The 15,479-nt window shown below is 40.6% G+C and overlaps 1 protein-coding gene across 4 annotated transcripts in view; it reads right to left on the bottom strand.

Annotated features, from left to right (window-relative positions):
• Window positions 1-15,479, bottom strand: part of LOC310864163 (transmembrane protein 87A) — a 62,265-nt gene that overhangs the window by 17,347 nt on the left and 29,439 nt on the right. The window contains exons 20-21 of one of the 4 annotated variants that reach the window (XM_083772745.1): window positions 14,467-14,543; window positions 8,204-13,889 (exon numbers count right to left, since the gene is read on the bottom strand). In XM_083772745.1, the coding sequence (XP_083628871.1) occupies window positions 14,502-14,543 (42 nt within the window). In that variant the 3' untranslated portion in view covers window positions 8,204-13,889; window positions 14,467-14,501. Of the gene's footprint in view, window positions 1-8,203; window positions 14,544-15,479 lie in introns of those variants that run through there. The other 3 variants (XM_083772746.1, XM_083772747.1, XM_083772744.1) reach the window with 3 other exon arrangements.

Here is a 15,479-nt window from a genome sequence, read left to right as displayed (position 1 = left end):
ATCCACAAGACATGTTATCAGTGGTGCACTTAATCAGAGCGACTTAACGAGCACACCAGTCGCATAAGCCTCAGTTCCTACATTTACACAACCAAGAATCAACCAGTGGTGCTAGAAGTACTCTGATTTTATTTGTTGGGGACTTAAAAGTAAAAGTAGCAAAAACACAATGTAGAAATACTCTGTTACAAGTAAAGGCGCTCGTCATGCAATAAATCCCATTTAACACACATTTTGAAAATAGCAGGTCTAATCTTGTAGACCTGCTATTTTCAAATAGACGGTAGTGGGTTTTAGCAGTTAATGTGTATGTTTAGGAATAATTTAAATCTGCAAAGTAACAGGTAAATGTCCTTAAAGGGATATTTCACTTTCAAAAAAGCTTTTGGTCATTTCATCGCCTACTTATATGTGAACGCCACATAGTTTTTAAGTCGCTTGATTCAGTATTTAGATATTTGATATTCATTTTAGCTGCCCCGCCCCCTTCCTATTACAAACCCATTGTAACTTCTAACTCCATGTTAACCATGATAGATTAATCGAAAACACCCATCCTTTTTTCTGGTGACTCCTAGTGAGTCACCAGAATAATAAGTGAAGAGAATAAGGAGCAGGAGGAGTAAATGAATAAAGTTAAAAACACGGCCCCCTCAAGGCAGTATCAGTCACCATAAAAAAGGTTGGGTGATTTTGATTAATGAATGTCAAATATCTAAATCAAGAATCAAGGAATTTATAAACTGTCTGAGTGTTCACATAAGCCCGAGTAGACGATAAAATGATCAATCGTTTTTTTTAAATATCCCTTTAGGTTACTTTCCAGCCGCTGGAATCAGCAAAAACGAGAATCATTCTCTGAGTGAGGTATTTGGACAGGGGTGCAGGATCATTTCAAGCACGACATGTCTCGAGGTGTGTGTGTGTGTGTGTGTGTGTGTGTGTGTGTGTGTGTGTGTGTGTGTGTGTAGTTGACCTTCACAGAGGACATCCAGCGTGAACAAGGTTTGTGAGGACGAGATAAATGGTCCTTTGCCACCACGGATTGTGACAGATTGCACAATGTTTGCATAATAATCCCCGGGCAGTTGTGGAAAAGGTTCTCCATCCTCATTGGAGCATGGTATCCAGACCTGTTTAATAAAAAAGCTGGAGATATTTGGTTACTGTTATGGTCCCGAAAACACCCTTTTCAACTTATTTTAACCAAAGAAAATCAATTACCCTACCTTTAAGTAAAAGTATCAATACTGCAATGTACAGTATGTTGTATGTACATACTGTACAAATACAAAAAAAGAATGTCAGCAGCAGATCTACAAGCTTACAATGCGTCCTTAAGATACTGACAATGCTACTGACCATGATGATACTATCATTGATGCTGACAATGCTACTGACGTGCTATATTGACCATAGCCTGGGCAGCATTCCATTTCGGGTTTATGATCCGGTCTGGAGCGGAACTTGTCATGTTGTAGTCAATGATTTGTGGTCTGGCAGGAAACAACAAGGCAGAATCACTCAGAAGTACCCAAACTACTTCCCGCGATCATACATTTTAGTGCCTACCCAATAGAATCATTGATGCAGCGTAGTTTAGCAGATTTTTTAAATATAAATGTGAGTGTACATTCCAGAGACTATTTTGCGTCTGTAATCTGTATACCTTTGTTGTCCTAGCCTGGTTAATAAACCAGACCGAATCAACCGTTGGCAAAAATAAATTGCCTGCCGGCGGATTTCGGTCTGGAGAGGCTCAATTGTACGCCCATTTCCTACACCAGAGAATGTGGGCGGCCAATCGGGACACTGTATGCAATATGGGCGGGCTTTGGTACAGTGACTTTCAATGCTTGAGACCTTTGACTGACAGTAGCTCTGACCAATTGCGTCAAAGAGAAAATGTTTCCCTGGAAATGAAATCCAAGCTGAGCCTCCCCAGACTAATATCCCGCGGTCCGTGCGATATTAGTCTGGTTTATTAACCAGGCTATTGTTGTCCCACAGGGAAATTCTATTTTGATGCAACCATGGGAATCGTTGCTGTGATTGGCCAGTGGACTGGTGCAAGGACGCGCTGTGATTGGCCATTTTGAGTGGCAGTCGGGGCAAACGCTCTCACCAGAACAGGAGTTACTATTCTGTCCATATCGAGTCGCAACTCGAACAGGGCTGAGTCAACTATGTGAACTTCGCAACGTTAACGACACGGCAACGTGCGCACTTTAGCACGCTCGATGGTGTCTCTCATGGCTCAAGTTCGCTTGAGACGGCGCCCCTCCGCTGTGGTCTAAAACACTGTACTTTATCCCCTACTACTAGTAGGATGGGGGCGGGACCATTTACTCAAACTCGCGACGATTTCCATTTCGCGACCATGATACTGGCATGATAATTTTGTGAACAGTACATGGATTGGGAACAGTGGGTAGAAAACACGGCCTGGCAGAGATCTGTGCTGTGAGGAGTGCACTTCAGCATAGTGGTCCTGATGATAGTAGCCATTTTTTTGGTTGGACAGCACCCCTAAAAACAGTACTATGTACAGTAGGTCATAAATTAACATGACCATTTGCATTCAGCATTTTAAATAAGCCCATTTTATGACATTCTGTGTAGACTATGACATATGTTCACCCCAGAATATGGATGCTAGGGTTCAAGTGGTTATAAGCACAACTACTGAGCTTCACAGTAAACGGAACAGCTAATCGAAGCTGTGCTGATGCTATAAGCTCAACCTATTGAGCCTCATAGACCACACGTTGGTGCTTAAAATGGGTGATTGGATTGAATCAATATAAGCTTTGACTCAATAACGGCTGGTGGTTTAAAATTCAAATCAACTCAATTGATTCCTGAGACCTATATACTGTAATGTGGACATTGGGTCAATAACAAAGTACACAGTCTACAGTATACATCAGTGTTGTTGGCAGTGTTGGGCAAATTAAGCTACATGTAACTGAGCTACGTATCATCATCATCCTCCTCAGGTCTCCTGCTGGGTGGCGGGGGTGGCGCCATGCGTAGAGCCATCAGCCAAATCAGTTTTACCAATCTTGTCCATTTGGGTCGGTCCAGTGCTAGTGTTTATTGGTAAATAAACGCCCTACTTGATCATATTACGGCGTCACACAAAAGCATCAAAAGTAGCAGATTTGCGAGGTTAGACTTAGGGATAGCTTATCTATCTGATACTTTTGAATTTGAATCCTGAAAAGTAACAGTGACATTTTATCCCGATTAATCAGTCTTTATATCACATCATCAGGGACTAAATTATGAAATTCTGATCCTTCCAGAGAGCAACATGGAGTCCACCGTACGGTCTTCGATTCCTAACCTTATTTAATTTACCTTGACCTGAACAGGGACAGAAACTTGTAGAAACATGATGATTCATCAAGCAATTTAAGCTTATATTTTGAGCGTATCGATATTTATCTTTTGACCGTGACTTTGAGCGCATACTATGCCCAATGTCGCCCATTCTCACGAGGCGGACTTATCAGGGATCAAAGCTTGCATATATGTATTTAGTATGCTCATGCTGAATCAATTAATAGTCCCAAATCTCTAATACAATATGTATGTATGTGACCAATATTTGTAAACACACAAAAAATCCATAATAGACCTAACAATCGGCACTCGAAAATCAGGAAAGTTACTGTTTTAATGATGTTTTGGCCAATCTATCCAATGCTCAGTTCAAAGCTTGTGACCTATATACCCCCACAGCACTCAGCCAAAAGGTGAGATATGAGCAGGCTGCCTCATTGGGAACAGATGTGCCCCCATTTTGTTGTGATATTAATTTATAATAGCTACAGTAGGCAACTGTATATTGATCACATCATGAACAAATGCATGCTTCGGCAACTCCAAATGTCTCGTGATTCATTTAGCCAGTACGAATGCAAATGTTCCAGCCTAACCTGATAGCCTGCTAAATAATAGCTGCGTCATCAGTCCAGAACATCCATTTCCCCAGGCATTCCGACATATGACAGTGATATATTAATCAAAAATATGGATTTACCCTCATAAGCTCTGACAAAGAAAATATCATATATATTTTTACCTCTATAAAAGGTGAGTGAGCAATTGTTCAATAGAAATGGATTTTATAACATCCTTGTCAAGTTTTATTTTGGTAGTGAGATTGAACTATATAAATTACACAGCGAAAATAGCAGATCGACAAGCTCAAAACACTTTCGAGCTTGCAGATCAGGTACTTTTGTGGGAAGCTGTAGTATAATCCAGTAGGCATTGAATTAATTTACAAAAAACAAATTAGAATATGGAGAAGAGGTTTCTGTCGGACAGCAGCGGTATCATTAAATGGTTGTGAGAGCAGTTGACTGGACATTTCTATTCATTCTGATGAAACATGATCATTTGTTCTGCTATTACATAATGGCATGTTTTGTTACAGCAGTAGAACCATTTTTGAGCAGTGCCTCCACTCCATTACGGAGCTATGTCCGTCCGTCTCTGCGTCTGTATGTCCGAGCACGAAAAGCTGCAACGCGGTAACTGTCATTTCTCGACTGTTTCGGACACGGGATGGCTCGCCGGGCCCGGGCCGGCCCCGTGGGTGCATTCCTGGGGGACCCCCACACTGTAACGCTGTCATTTCTCGACGATTTCAGACACGGGGCGGCTGGCCGGAATTGCACCCCCCGCCCCCCCTGGGCGCGTTCCTGGGGGCCTGAATTTTGAGGGGACACCCCGGGGACCCCCACACGGTACAGTTGCACCGCTCACTTCACACAGGTGTGATTTTAATAGAATAGTTAGCAACTTTACTTCTCACGTTTGTGTACTTGAGTAAAGGTATCAATACTGCATTATAGAAATACTAAGTAATAATAAGTAAAAGTGAGGAATTCTAATTGTGAAAGTACAGAAGTATTGGCTTTATAATGCATGTGTACAGTGGAACTATAAGTATACACTTTAGAATGCTATGTATTTTCTACTTGCATGCTATCTAAATGACAATATTTTTGCCTTTGCATACGCCTGCAAGGTCGTCGAGGCTAGGGCACATGCTGTGGCCAAAGTGGAGTCTGAAGAGGCGAGTTGTCAGACTACACACTACTTTTTACGTTGTCAGGGAAGGCATGCTGTCCCCATGCAGAGCTGCCCTTCAGTTTGAGAGGCACGGGGACGGTATAACACATGTTGTGCCGTCTGTGCAGGACGCGCTGCCGAAGATAATTCCTTACTGTCGGTTTGAAATGGGCAGCATACTGACATCTCCCTGCCAGGGCCAAATCTCTGGGATTATGTTATTACTGCAGTAAGGCCAGCATACAGATATAACTGTACAACACACAAACACACACACACACACACACACACACACACACACTATGGAGGCCTTGCATTTTAAAACACAGCAATATCATACTAAACATATCAGAGCATGTGTTGTGGATAATACTTAGAAAGCCCAAAACACAAGGGGTACAAATCCAGCTACACAGATTAAAAACTTATACTTTGTAATATTATAGTAATAAAATAAGACTAGTGTTGAACAGCATGGTCTTAAACATATTGTTGTCGGGCAGAAAACTCTTTTCACTATTATTTTTTAAATGTTATGTTTTTGTCCTACTTGACATACATTGTCATACAAAAGTAGGAAACAATAGCCAATCTACAAGCTCAAAACGCATTGCAAAGTTTAGCCATTTTTTAATTTGAATCTTGAAAATTAAGAGTTTCGACATATGAGGTTTCCACCCGACAGCAGCAACGATTTAGGAAACACTCAGAGCAGACAGATTGAACGGTGTGGATTACCCGGCCTACTGTATCGAGACACCACATAGTAAATCCATACGATTGTCATGCCTCAGATTATACAAATGGCTGATTTACTGTAAGACATAATGTGGATTATCACAGTGTAGACCAGACAGCCAGGAGCCGCTAAGTGCATTGGAAGACTGAAACATATGGGGTCATCAGAAGACAAAGGGCTGCAATGGAGTTAATGGGGGGGCAGGGGGATTACGAGGACTAGTTAACTAGTCATCATCATGGGTGTTGGATTGACACAATGCAGTTCAAAGTTAGCGGTCATCCACAGAATTGCTGGAAAAGTAAATAAGTACATTACTTAAGTGTGGTACAGTTTTCTGTACTTTTACTTCTACTCCACTACATCTCTGGACGACTCTGGAGGAAAATAGTACTTTTACTCCACTGCAATTATGACAATTTTGAAAATAGCAGACACATTGTGAGCTTGCAGATTGGTCATTTTCACAAGATTCGTTTTTAATACATTTTGAACTTGTGAAACGGGACATTCTGCACAATGAGTATTAGTTTTAACTTTTGGTAGCCTACTTTAAGTATATTTTGGTACCAATACTTTTGTACTTTTACTCAAGTATTTTTTAAATTCCAGACTTTTCAATTTGCAATTTCTACATTGCAGTAGGCCTATTGATACTTTTACTTAAGTAAATAATGTGAGTACTTCTTCCACCACTGCTCCACAGTAACCTAGTGTAGGAAGCAGACAGCTGCAGCAGGTTGAGGGTGCCATTTTGAAGATCCGTTTTACAATGAGGTAATACATGAATTTCCCTCGCTCTGCGCACAATGGTATTATGAAAGGCATATCGGCCCGTGTTGAACGCACTCGGCCTGTGTTGAACGCACACACATATGGCATACGGCGTTCCTGAATATTTTAGCATTGTGGGAGTGTCCATATCTTTGCGCAATTTGCTATTAAGCCCCTTGACCTAAAAACACTCAGCATAACGATTAGACGTGGGTCTGACCACCTCATAAACGCAACAAGCACTGTTTGATTTTACACTTGAGCGGCTCTGGGAGGCTGCTGGAGTGTTGCCATGTCTGTTTATTATAAGCGGCTTCTTTTTCTGTAAAGTTGCTTGTAAATATTGGTAGTTGTACTATTTTGTGGTTGCTTTTCTTGTTTCTAAAGTGGTTATTTGGGCTTTTCTCCTAATGTTGTTTAAACCAGTGATCCTCACACAGCACATTCCCATGTCAAGGATCCCCAGATGAATGCATTTGCCCAACTAAGGACGGCTAATCCAAAAATGTAATAAAACATTTCCAAGATTACTTTTGAAAATAGAAGATCTATACCAGCTCACAATGCATCACATTCATTCATTAAAACTATGAACTCTGACTGCAGGGGGATATATATAATGATCATTATAACAATGTGCAAGAACATATTTAAAAATTAGGAAGCACTTTATATTTGTGGACAATCAAAATATGTTTTTTTATTTTAATGTGGTGTCATTAAAATTTATCTGGATATGGCAGACTCACTATCTAGAAAATAAAAACATGGCACTTCATTTAAAATAGGTTGACCCCTGTTATATGCGCTTATTTTTATAGACCTATTTACTTGTTTCTATGAGACATGGCAACAGCCTTTTTTTCATTTTTTTTGTAAAATGTTGAGATTAGAAACGGCCATAATTCTTTCATTTCTCAACCTTAAAAATAAATAAAAACATCTCCATAATCCTTGGGAAGTTTGCTTTCATATGCTGTATCACACCCGATTCAAGTCTTCTTCAATAAAATGCTACGAGCGAAGACCATATACCATCGGGGCCACAGGCACAGCATTAAGCAGCAACATTCAACTCATTCCTTCATCATGACTTGAATGAAATAAAATATATTTTATTATTTTACTGGTGTTTTTCAATACAAACAAATTATTTTGAGGCATAAAGGTGACAGCATGCAGTGCAATAGGAATAATTAACCCAAATGTGACAAAGTCATGTCATGTCTTCTATGGTGCCAGCCTGAAGAAATGTAATACCACGATCCCCAAAGTGCGCATTCCGTATGTGACATCAGCTGACTGGTAAAGAGAATAGTACGGACATGTTGATTGGGTACGTCTCAAACACGCCTTAAACACACCCATGACTAATTCAAGGCCGTTTTGCGCAATCCACGGGGTGTCGAAAGCGCTTCTTAACATGCCCAAAATTGCAATATGACATACAACACGCCCCCAGCTCATAAAACTGTAATATGATTAGTAATTATATTTGAAGTCCTTAATGGCACCCTTAGTCTCAAGGGCACTTTGACATGGCAGGGACTGGACATGGGAACTAACCACTGAAGCCATATTATATCAAGACAGACATCAATGTCAAAGTTATATTTATATGCTTTATTATTAACTGGACATTTCTGTACAAACCAAATGACACAATAATTTACGTCATTAGCCTTTGTGACAAAATGGCAAACGAAAACGCGGCGACGTGAAGCTGTGAAGTCCAGCGGCATCTTCAAGCCACAGTCGATGAGTTTGTTGTTTTGAAAGATTTCAACTGTTAAGACTGATTGAAATGAAATAAAAAACGATGCGGTCAACGGATATATGCAACAGAAAAGTTTTGTTCCAAATAGAGATATTCACCCGTTGGGAAAAATAAATAAAAAATACATTACACTTGCCCCCACAAACCAATATGTCACAAAACTTATATATATTGTCCCTTAAAATGTAAACTTCAGATGAACGTAAAAGGTTATTGGACATCATTATACAAATTGTGTATCATGTTATCAAGTTGTATGTGCAAGAAACTATTTCTGAAGCAAGCTCCATCACCAGCTTGTTGCATTTTGGAATCAAACTCATCTCAAAAATACAAAATGCATTAAAAAAAGAACAGAGCAATATGCTATTAAAACAAGCCTGAGTGTTGTGAAACATAGGATTGATTTATAAAATAGATCTACAAAAATAGCAGCTCTACAAGCTCACAGAAATAGCAGATCTGAAAGCTCACAGGCTGTGAGCTTGTAGTTCTGCCATGCTCGGTTCACAAAACCATGTATTAATCAGGGGTTAAGTTGGTACCACCTTTTTTTGTGGAGGGAGGGGGGGGCTGTCACATATCCGGCTTCTTCACTGGGTTGTGTGTGAAACCAGTGATTCTCAACCTCTGGGCTGGGCCGCGAGGGCAAAGGGTATTGCAATAATTTACAACTTTGAACATTTGTAAATGTAAAGCATATAATTATTCCATCGATCCAAGCAGGAACAAAAGCTATTGATTAACCCAGGGGTGCCCAAAAGGTAGATCACAATCTACCAGTAGATCACAAAGGTAAAGGAAAGGAAAGGTACTATGTTTACCCAGGGTAACTGGACTAAGCTCAATAACTTGTTTACAGCCAGGCCCTGCTCATAGAACATTTCATGGTAGAGGTTCAATGCCTTGTCCAAGGGCACTTCAGCGGTGGTAATTTTAACGTGCCGGTCCGGGGATACGAACTAGCGACCTTCCGATATCAAGACCGCTCCGCAAACCGTTCGGCCACCACTGCCTAATCATGACGCAAGATTGTTTTCAAGAGTGTTGCTGTGCACAAACAATTACAAATAATAAAATAAACCCTACCTATTCCATTTCTCCCCCTCCATTTCCCATTCCATGTGCATTTGTCTTGTATGTAACGCCAGTGCTGCTATTCCATATCTAAACTATTTTCAGCTATGGTATAATATTTTCTTTCTGTCGGTAGATCTTGTTGAGCTGGTCATTCAGAAAGTAGCTCTCAAGTCAAAAAGGTGTGGACACCCCTACCTGGACTAACCCATTAAGAAATCAGGACACTTCTACACATGCCTTCTAATCTAAATCAGTAGTTCTCACACTTTGATCTTGTACATCTGCTATTTTTGAACAGCCGACGCAAAAATCAAAAAATGACACGGATGCTTTCCCGATTTTAATGGGTCAAAACAAGCATGCTCTGTAAAATGCACGGCTACAGTATATGGAATGGTATGGTCAGATGGATGGGCCACGCTTTTAATATTACCCTGATCCAGGAAGAGGTTGAGATTCAACTGTGTTTTCTCTTTGCTGAAACAATGACAAGAGCAGAAGACCATTTTGGGCTTTGCGGCACAGCAGTAATGCTGTTTTATTGTGTCTGGGATGAAGGCGGCCTGTGGAGGCATGGAGTTGGACAGCATGGTGTCAGTAGCCTATTCCTTCCGGCTGTAAGACTATATGGGATGATGCATGGGGCACTTAGGGCCGTTGGACAAGCCTTGAAGCCACTGTCAACACTTAACAGGCTAGTTGTGCTGCTGACTACACACTCACACACCCACATGCTTGCAAAGAAACTCACACAAACATGCTTCAAAGAAACGCATATATACAAAAGCGCGCGAGCGCGCACACACACACACACACACACACACACACACACACACACACACAAAAGCTCTATCTCTCACACGCAATTTAGTACACAAAAGGTGACACAGATATTATATACCCAAACAAACAAGTACACACAACGAACCATTTAAGCCTTCTCTCAAACACACACGGCTGGCTCTGGGCTACACATGGTTGCGGCAGTCAGACAGAGCTAATGGGCGCTTTCATAGAAAACACAATAACAATGTGCTGTGGACAGTTTGTGTGTGTGCAGGGAGCTGAGTGGACTAACTGGACATATACTGTACTGTATACAGTATGTGTGTGCTGTGCATGCTCAAGTATACAAGGGCCAGGGGAATCGAGTAAGCAAGCAAACGTGGAATTGGATGTACAGTGCACGTACAGCATGTCTGGGTGGACGGCATGCCGTGTTGGAAGAGAACGACCAGTGTATAGACAGTACATGTTGTGTTGTCCGTTTCTGTTTGCACTGCATCTAATGTGTTTGTCTGTCCTTAGAGCATGATTCCTACATCTGTGTGTTTCTCAGAAACCGTGTGATTGTGCATTTCGTGAACTCAAATCACGCCTGAGGCGACACTGAAGCTTGGGAGCACAACTTGCTTTTCAAAGTTTCCAAGAGTTCAACAATATACAAGCACTAGGGCTGGACGATGGACAAAATGCCACATCACAATATTTTTGACCAAATACCTCCAATACTGAATTAAGGCACTGGAGAAACTAACAAATTTAAGCCTTTCATTAATTAAAAAACAAAAAAACACTTTAACATCATTCAGCATGCCAATTCTGAAGGGGGGGAGGCATTCACCAAAAACAGCCGATCTATAAGTTCACAATGCGTTGTGTCGCGTTGTGAACTTGTAGAACATCTATTTTTCGTGAAGACATTTGGTGTAGAGAAGGGAAAGAAACGGTCCAAGTACAGTTGCACAGTAACTCAATTTACAATTTAGGCATTTAGCAGACGTTCTTAATCCAAAGTGATTTACAAATAAGCAAGAACATCACAAGGTAATATGTCAAATGTCGCATAGAAATAGTCATCTAGGATCATAAGTAAACAAAGACACTGTCATCCGTCCTAACAGGAGAATATGCGTACATTGAACCTACAGTATAAACACTGTAACATGTTATTTAAATTACAGTTTAGCCTTTGCATAAGCCTGCAAGGTCGTCGAGGTCTGTTTTTTTTTTAAACCGAGAATAGAGGGTTTAAAGGGATTGTGACATTAAAAAAAGGTTTTGGAATTGTTCTTTTTTTTTTTTTTTTTTTTAAGCTCAATTGCACCCAGAAAACCTGAACTTTTAACATTCAGTAGACTTTCTGTGGTCTGGGGTTTTCTGGCTCAAACAGGTGCTCTGATTTGTTTGTGACGTAAGAGCCTGCAAATCCCATATATGTCAATGGGATTTGCCAGCAGATGTCACTGTTTTCACTGTCTTGCCTGTTTTCATTGTAGCTCACAAGGCTTCCAAACCCCAAAGAAAACTCCAGACCACAGAAAATCCACTGAATGTTCAAAGTTCAGGATTTTGGGGTGTAATTGAGGTCATAAAACCTAAAAGAAAAACGAAAAATAAAAATAAATTAAAATGAATGTCATAAAAAAAACCTTTAAGAGGTTTGGTAGATCTTCATCAGGTCATTAGCCTGATGAAGATGTACCACTGACTGACTTCCAAACGTTATCATTCTATACTATCATCTACTTAACAAAAGGTTTAAATCGGTCCGAGTGGCTCCAGTGCTGCCGTCCTGTTCCTGTGATGCACTGGACCGGCTTTAGCCTGTTTTAGGTTTTGAGGCATGGTGGAAGTCTGTATGTACCATCTGGAACTGTATTGTGACTTCAAACTATAATATTAATGTATGTTTAATGTTTCAAATATAGAAACAAAAATAGCCGCATAGATCAGTTAAATTTTTGACAATTTACAAAAGTACAAAACTGTGATTAAGGAAAACACATATGATATAATTTTGATACCTAATAAGCACGGTAAGCACCCCGTCAGTGGGTTGCACCTCCAGGTTATCGGGACCACACTAATAAACCCTCCATTTGGTTCCATCTCCAGAGTTAAATCAACACTCAGGATTGTATTGCGCATGAAGTCATGAGCCAGTATATTGAAACGGCACGATATTGATAGGACACAACACAGTTCTGCACTTCTATCGTCTGGTGGCAGGGACTTTGACTAAAAGGATGCGAAGTCAATAAAACCGAGACAAATAAAACATGGCTCATTATCTCCTTTTAGCTCTTTTCCAGAACTAAGCCAGTGATTCTTAACCTGTGGGCCAGCAGGTCCCACTCATTCATTATCACAATGAAAATCAATAATCAATCAATAAAATCAACAAGAACTTAAAGTAATACTAGTTCCACTGATCTAAGCCAGAGCACTTATCGAATGATTGATCATCAAAATAAACATCCTCTTGAAATGCACATGGCAGCCTAAAGAGGGCCACAATCCTGGGCCACAAACGCTTTCAAGGTGTTCAAATGGGCCGTGTAAATGCAAAAGGTTGAGAGCCACGGAACTAAGCAAACCATTTCACGGGTTCTTCTGTAAATGTTTTCATATACGCTACCTATGGCTCGGTTTCGGATAAGGTTCTCTCTGTACCTAATGTGGGACCTGCTCAGGATTATTACATTTTTAATGTCGGGCAGAAACCTCTTATCTCCATATTTTAACTTTCTGCGTTTAGTTTGTTTTGTACATTTACGCCCTACTTGATCATACCACAGCCTCACACACAATTATAATAAAGTAGCAGATCTACAAGCTTGACACACGGTGCAAGGCATATGAGGTTTCCACCCAACAGAAGAATTCTAAAATAGCAGCTCTACAACGTCCCTCTTCAGGGGTGGTTCTGAGAACTTAAAGAAAAGAGAACAAAATGTCAGAACTTCACAGGTTCTGTAAAGTTTCAGGTTCTGGAAGGTCCCGGGTAGTCCTTTATAGTAAAAAAAGAGCCCTTTAATGTCAACTTTCAACTCTGGTAAACAAAGCAAATCTCAAAATGCAGTTAATATCGCGATCCAGACCATTGCCTTCCACAAATCTTCAAATACTTCCGTCATACAATCTGGGGAAGGGCCTGGTGCTATGACCCGTTTCGGACCGGTGCATTTATGAATCAACATAATCAAAGCCTATTATAGCTTGGTGCTTATCAGAAATGGAAATATATAATACATTTTCGTGAACGGAAATGACAAACGGATGACAGCATTCTTTCTCGGCTTTCGGGAGGTGTACTTCCAGACTCTAGCATTAGCATTCGGATAACCAACAGCGGTAGGAGGAATGGCTCTCCTCTAGTAATACAGGTAGAAAATGTCCCACTCATTCAATTGCATCTTTTAGCGTGCTTAAAACCAACCAACAGCAGAGGACGAAAGACCGGATCTGTCGAAAAATACTGTGCAACGGGCAATAAAATGAAATACAATGAAATAGAAGGAATTGCTGTTGGTGGTGGATTTCTCTCCCAGTGCATAATATGCAAACAAAGGCTTACGAAGCGCATAAGGCGAGGGCAGCGGTTCCCAACCTGTGGCCCGGGGCCCACTGCTGGGCTCCGAGGAGATTCTAAGTGGGCCAAATACAAATTTAATTATATTACATTAACATTAAAAAAAAACTATGTAATTCTTTAAAAAAACATTTGTGATAACGATTAATAGGAACTTAAAGTATAGTACATGTGTGCACAAACGGTTGACCGATCATTAAAATCAACTTGCTCTGAAAATGCACGCAGCCGACCCCACTCAGTTGGGTGGGCTGCAGAACGCTTTTGAGGTTTTCAAGTGGACCCTGGTCCAGAAATAAATTGGGAACCGCTGGGGTTAGGGATAAAAATCTGATTTTCTTTTTCTATTCAAAGACGCCGACATTGTCATCTTGTAAAACAAACTCTTTTCCTGCATCATTTCCCTTGTCCATCCATCCATCCATCCATCAACCGTCCATCTGAGGAACCATCCATCAGTCTCTTCAGCTGCACATATACAGTACATCCACCCCTTCATCCATGAGTCTCTTCGCCCAAACATCCATCCATTTATTGGCCGTTTCCTTTATTCTGTCCACCCATCCACCCAGTAATCCTTCGCCCTTTCATTTTGTCCATCTCTGTTCATCATTTAGTTTTTGTAAAACGTACATTCTCTCTCAGGTTTCCTGGGCCCTCCTCCGTCTCTACTCCATCTTGGACATCTCAAACTTGGTCGTCATGGTTTCCTGTGAACATAATGAGGACATGCAGGTCAGAAGGTTTCATCTTTCTTCTCCCCCTCTTAAAAAAAGAAAAAAGAAAAAGCAAAGCAGACCGCTTCCCACTCAAGACCTCTGACCTGATAACCATATGACAGATATCACAGATGGTAGATCGGCTTTTTTAACTACTTGGGGTTTTTCTTTTCTTATTTTTATAAGCCATTTGCCCATACTGACAAAATAGGTTTAAGTTATTAATCAATTATTGTATCAAAGTATTGATTATCAATATGTAATAAATCGATTAGTTACATTAACTGTTGCAGCCCATATACAGCCAATATATACTGGATTTGCCTGCATATTGAGTGCATTCAGTTGCATTGTGGCCACAAGGAGCGATTCATAAATGGCTGATGTGACTTTAAGATTTGTGTCTGTATCGAAGCCAAAACAAAATGCCTTCCCATCGCACATGCATGTGCGTGCGCACGTACATATACAGAGAGAGAGAGAGAGAGAGAGAGAGAGAGGGGCGCACTGCCTTCTCATTGTTCTGCCCGCCATGACAACAAGGGGGATAAACAACAGTGTGACGTAACCATGGAAACATTAAGCTTAGAGCCGACTGTCTGGCGCTCCCAGCAGTTCAGGGGAGGAATAGCCACAGGGTTTTAAAGTCAATTTAAAAATTCAACATTTTCCATCCACCACCGGTCCATTTGTTGATTATGAATGGTTCATATTATTTTCAGAATGTACTACAGATGCATGGTCTAATATCTGATTAATTTAAAATGTGTTGCTTATAAGGTTTCCATGAGTGTCTTCGTGGTCCACCAGCAAAGTAGGCAGCTGCAATTATGAACGTGGGGCCCTAATGACAATCTAATGATACCTAATGATAATCCTATTATATTATTAGAAAGCCAGATGTAATCTGCACCGTTCTAGAACCCG

This window comes from Protomyctophum parallelum (assembly GCF_964188405.1).
Source record: "Protomyctophum parallelum genome assembly, chromosome: 9".
NCBI classification, from domain to species: Eukaryota; Metazoa; Chordata; class Actinopteri; order Myctophiformes; family Myctophidae; genus Protomyctophum; species Protomyctophum parallelum.
Note: the sequence above shows the minus strand (reverse complement) of the source record. Positions and strands in the feature narration are given on the sequence as shown.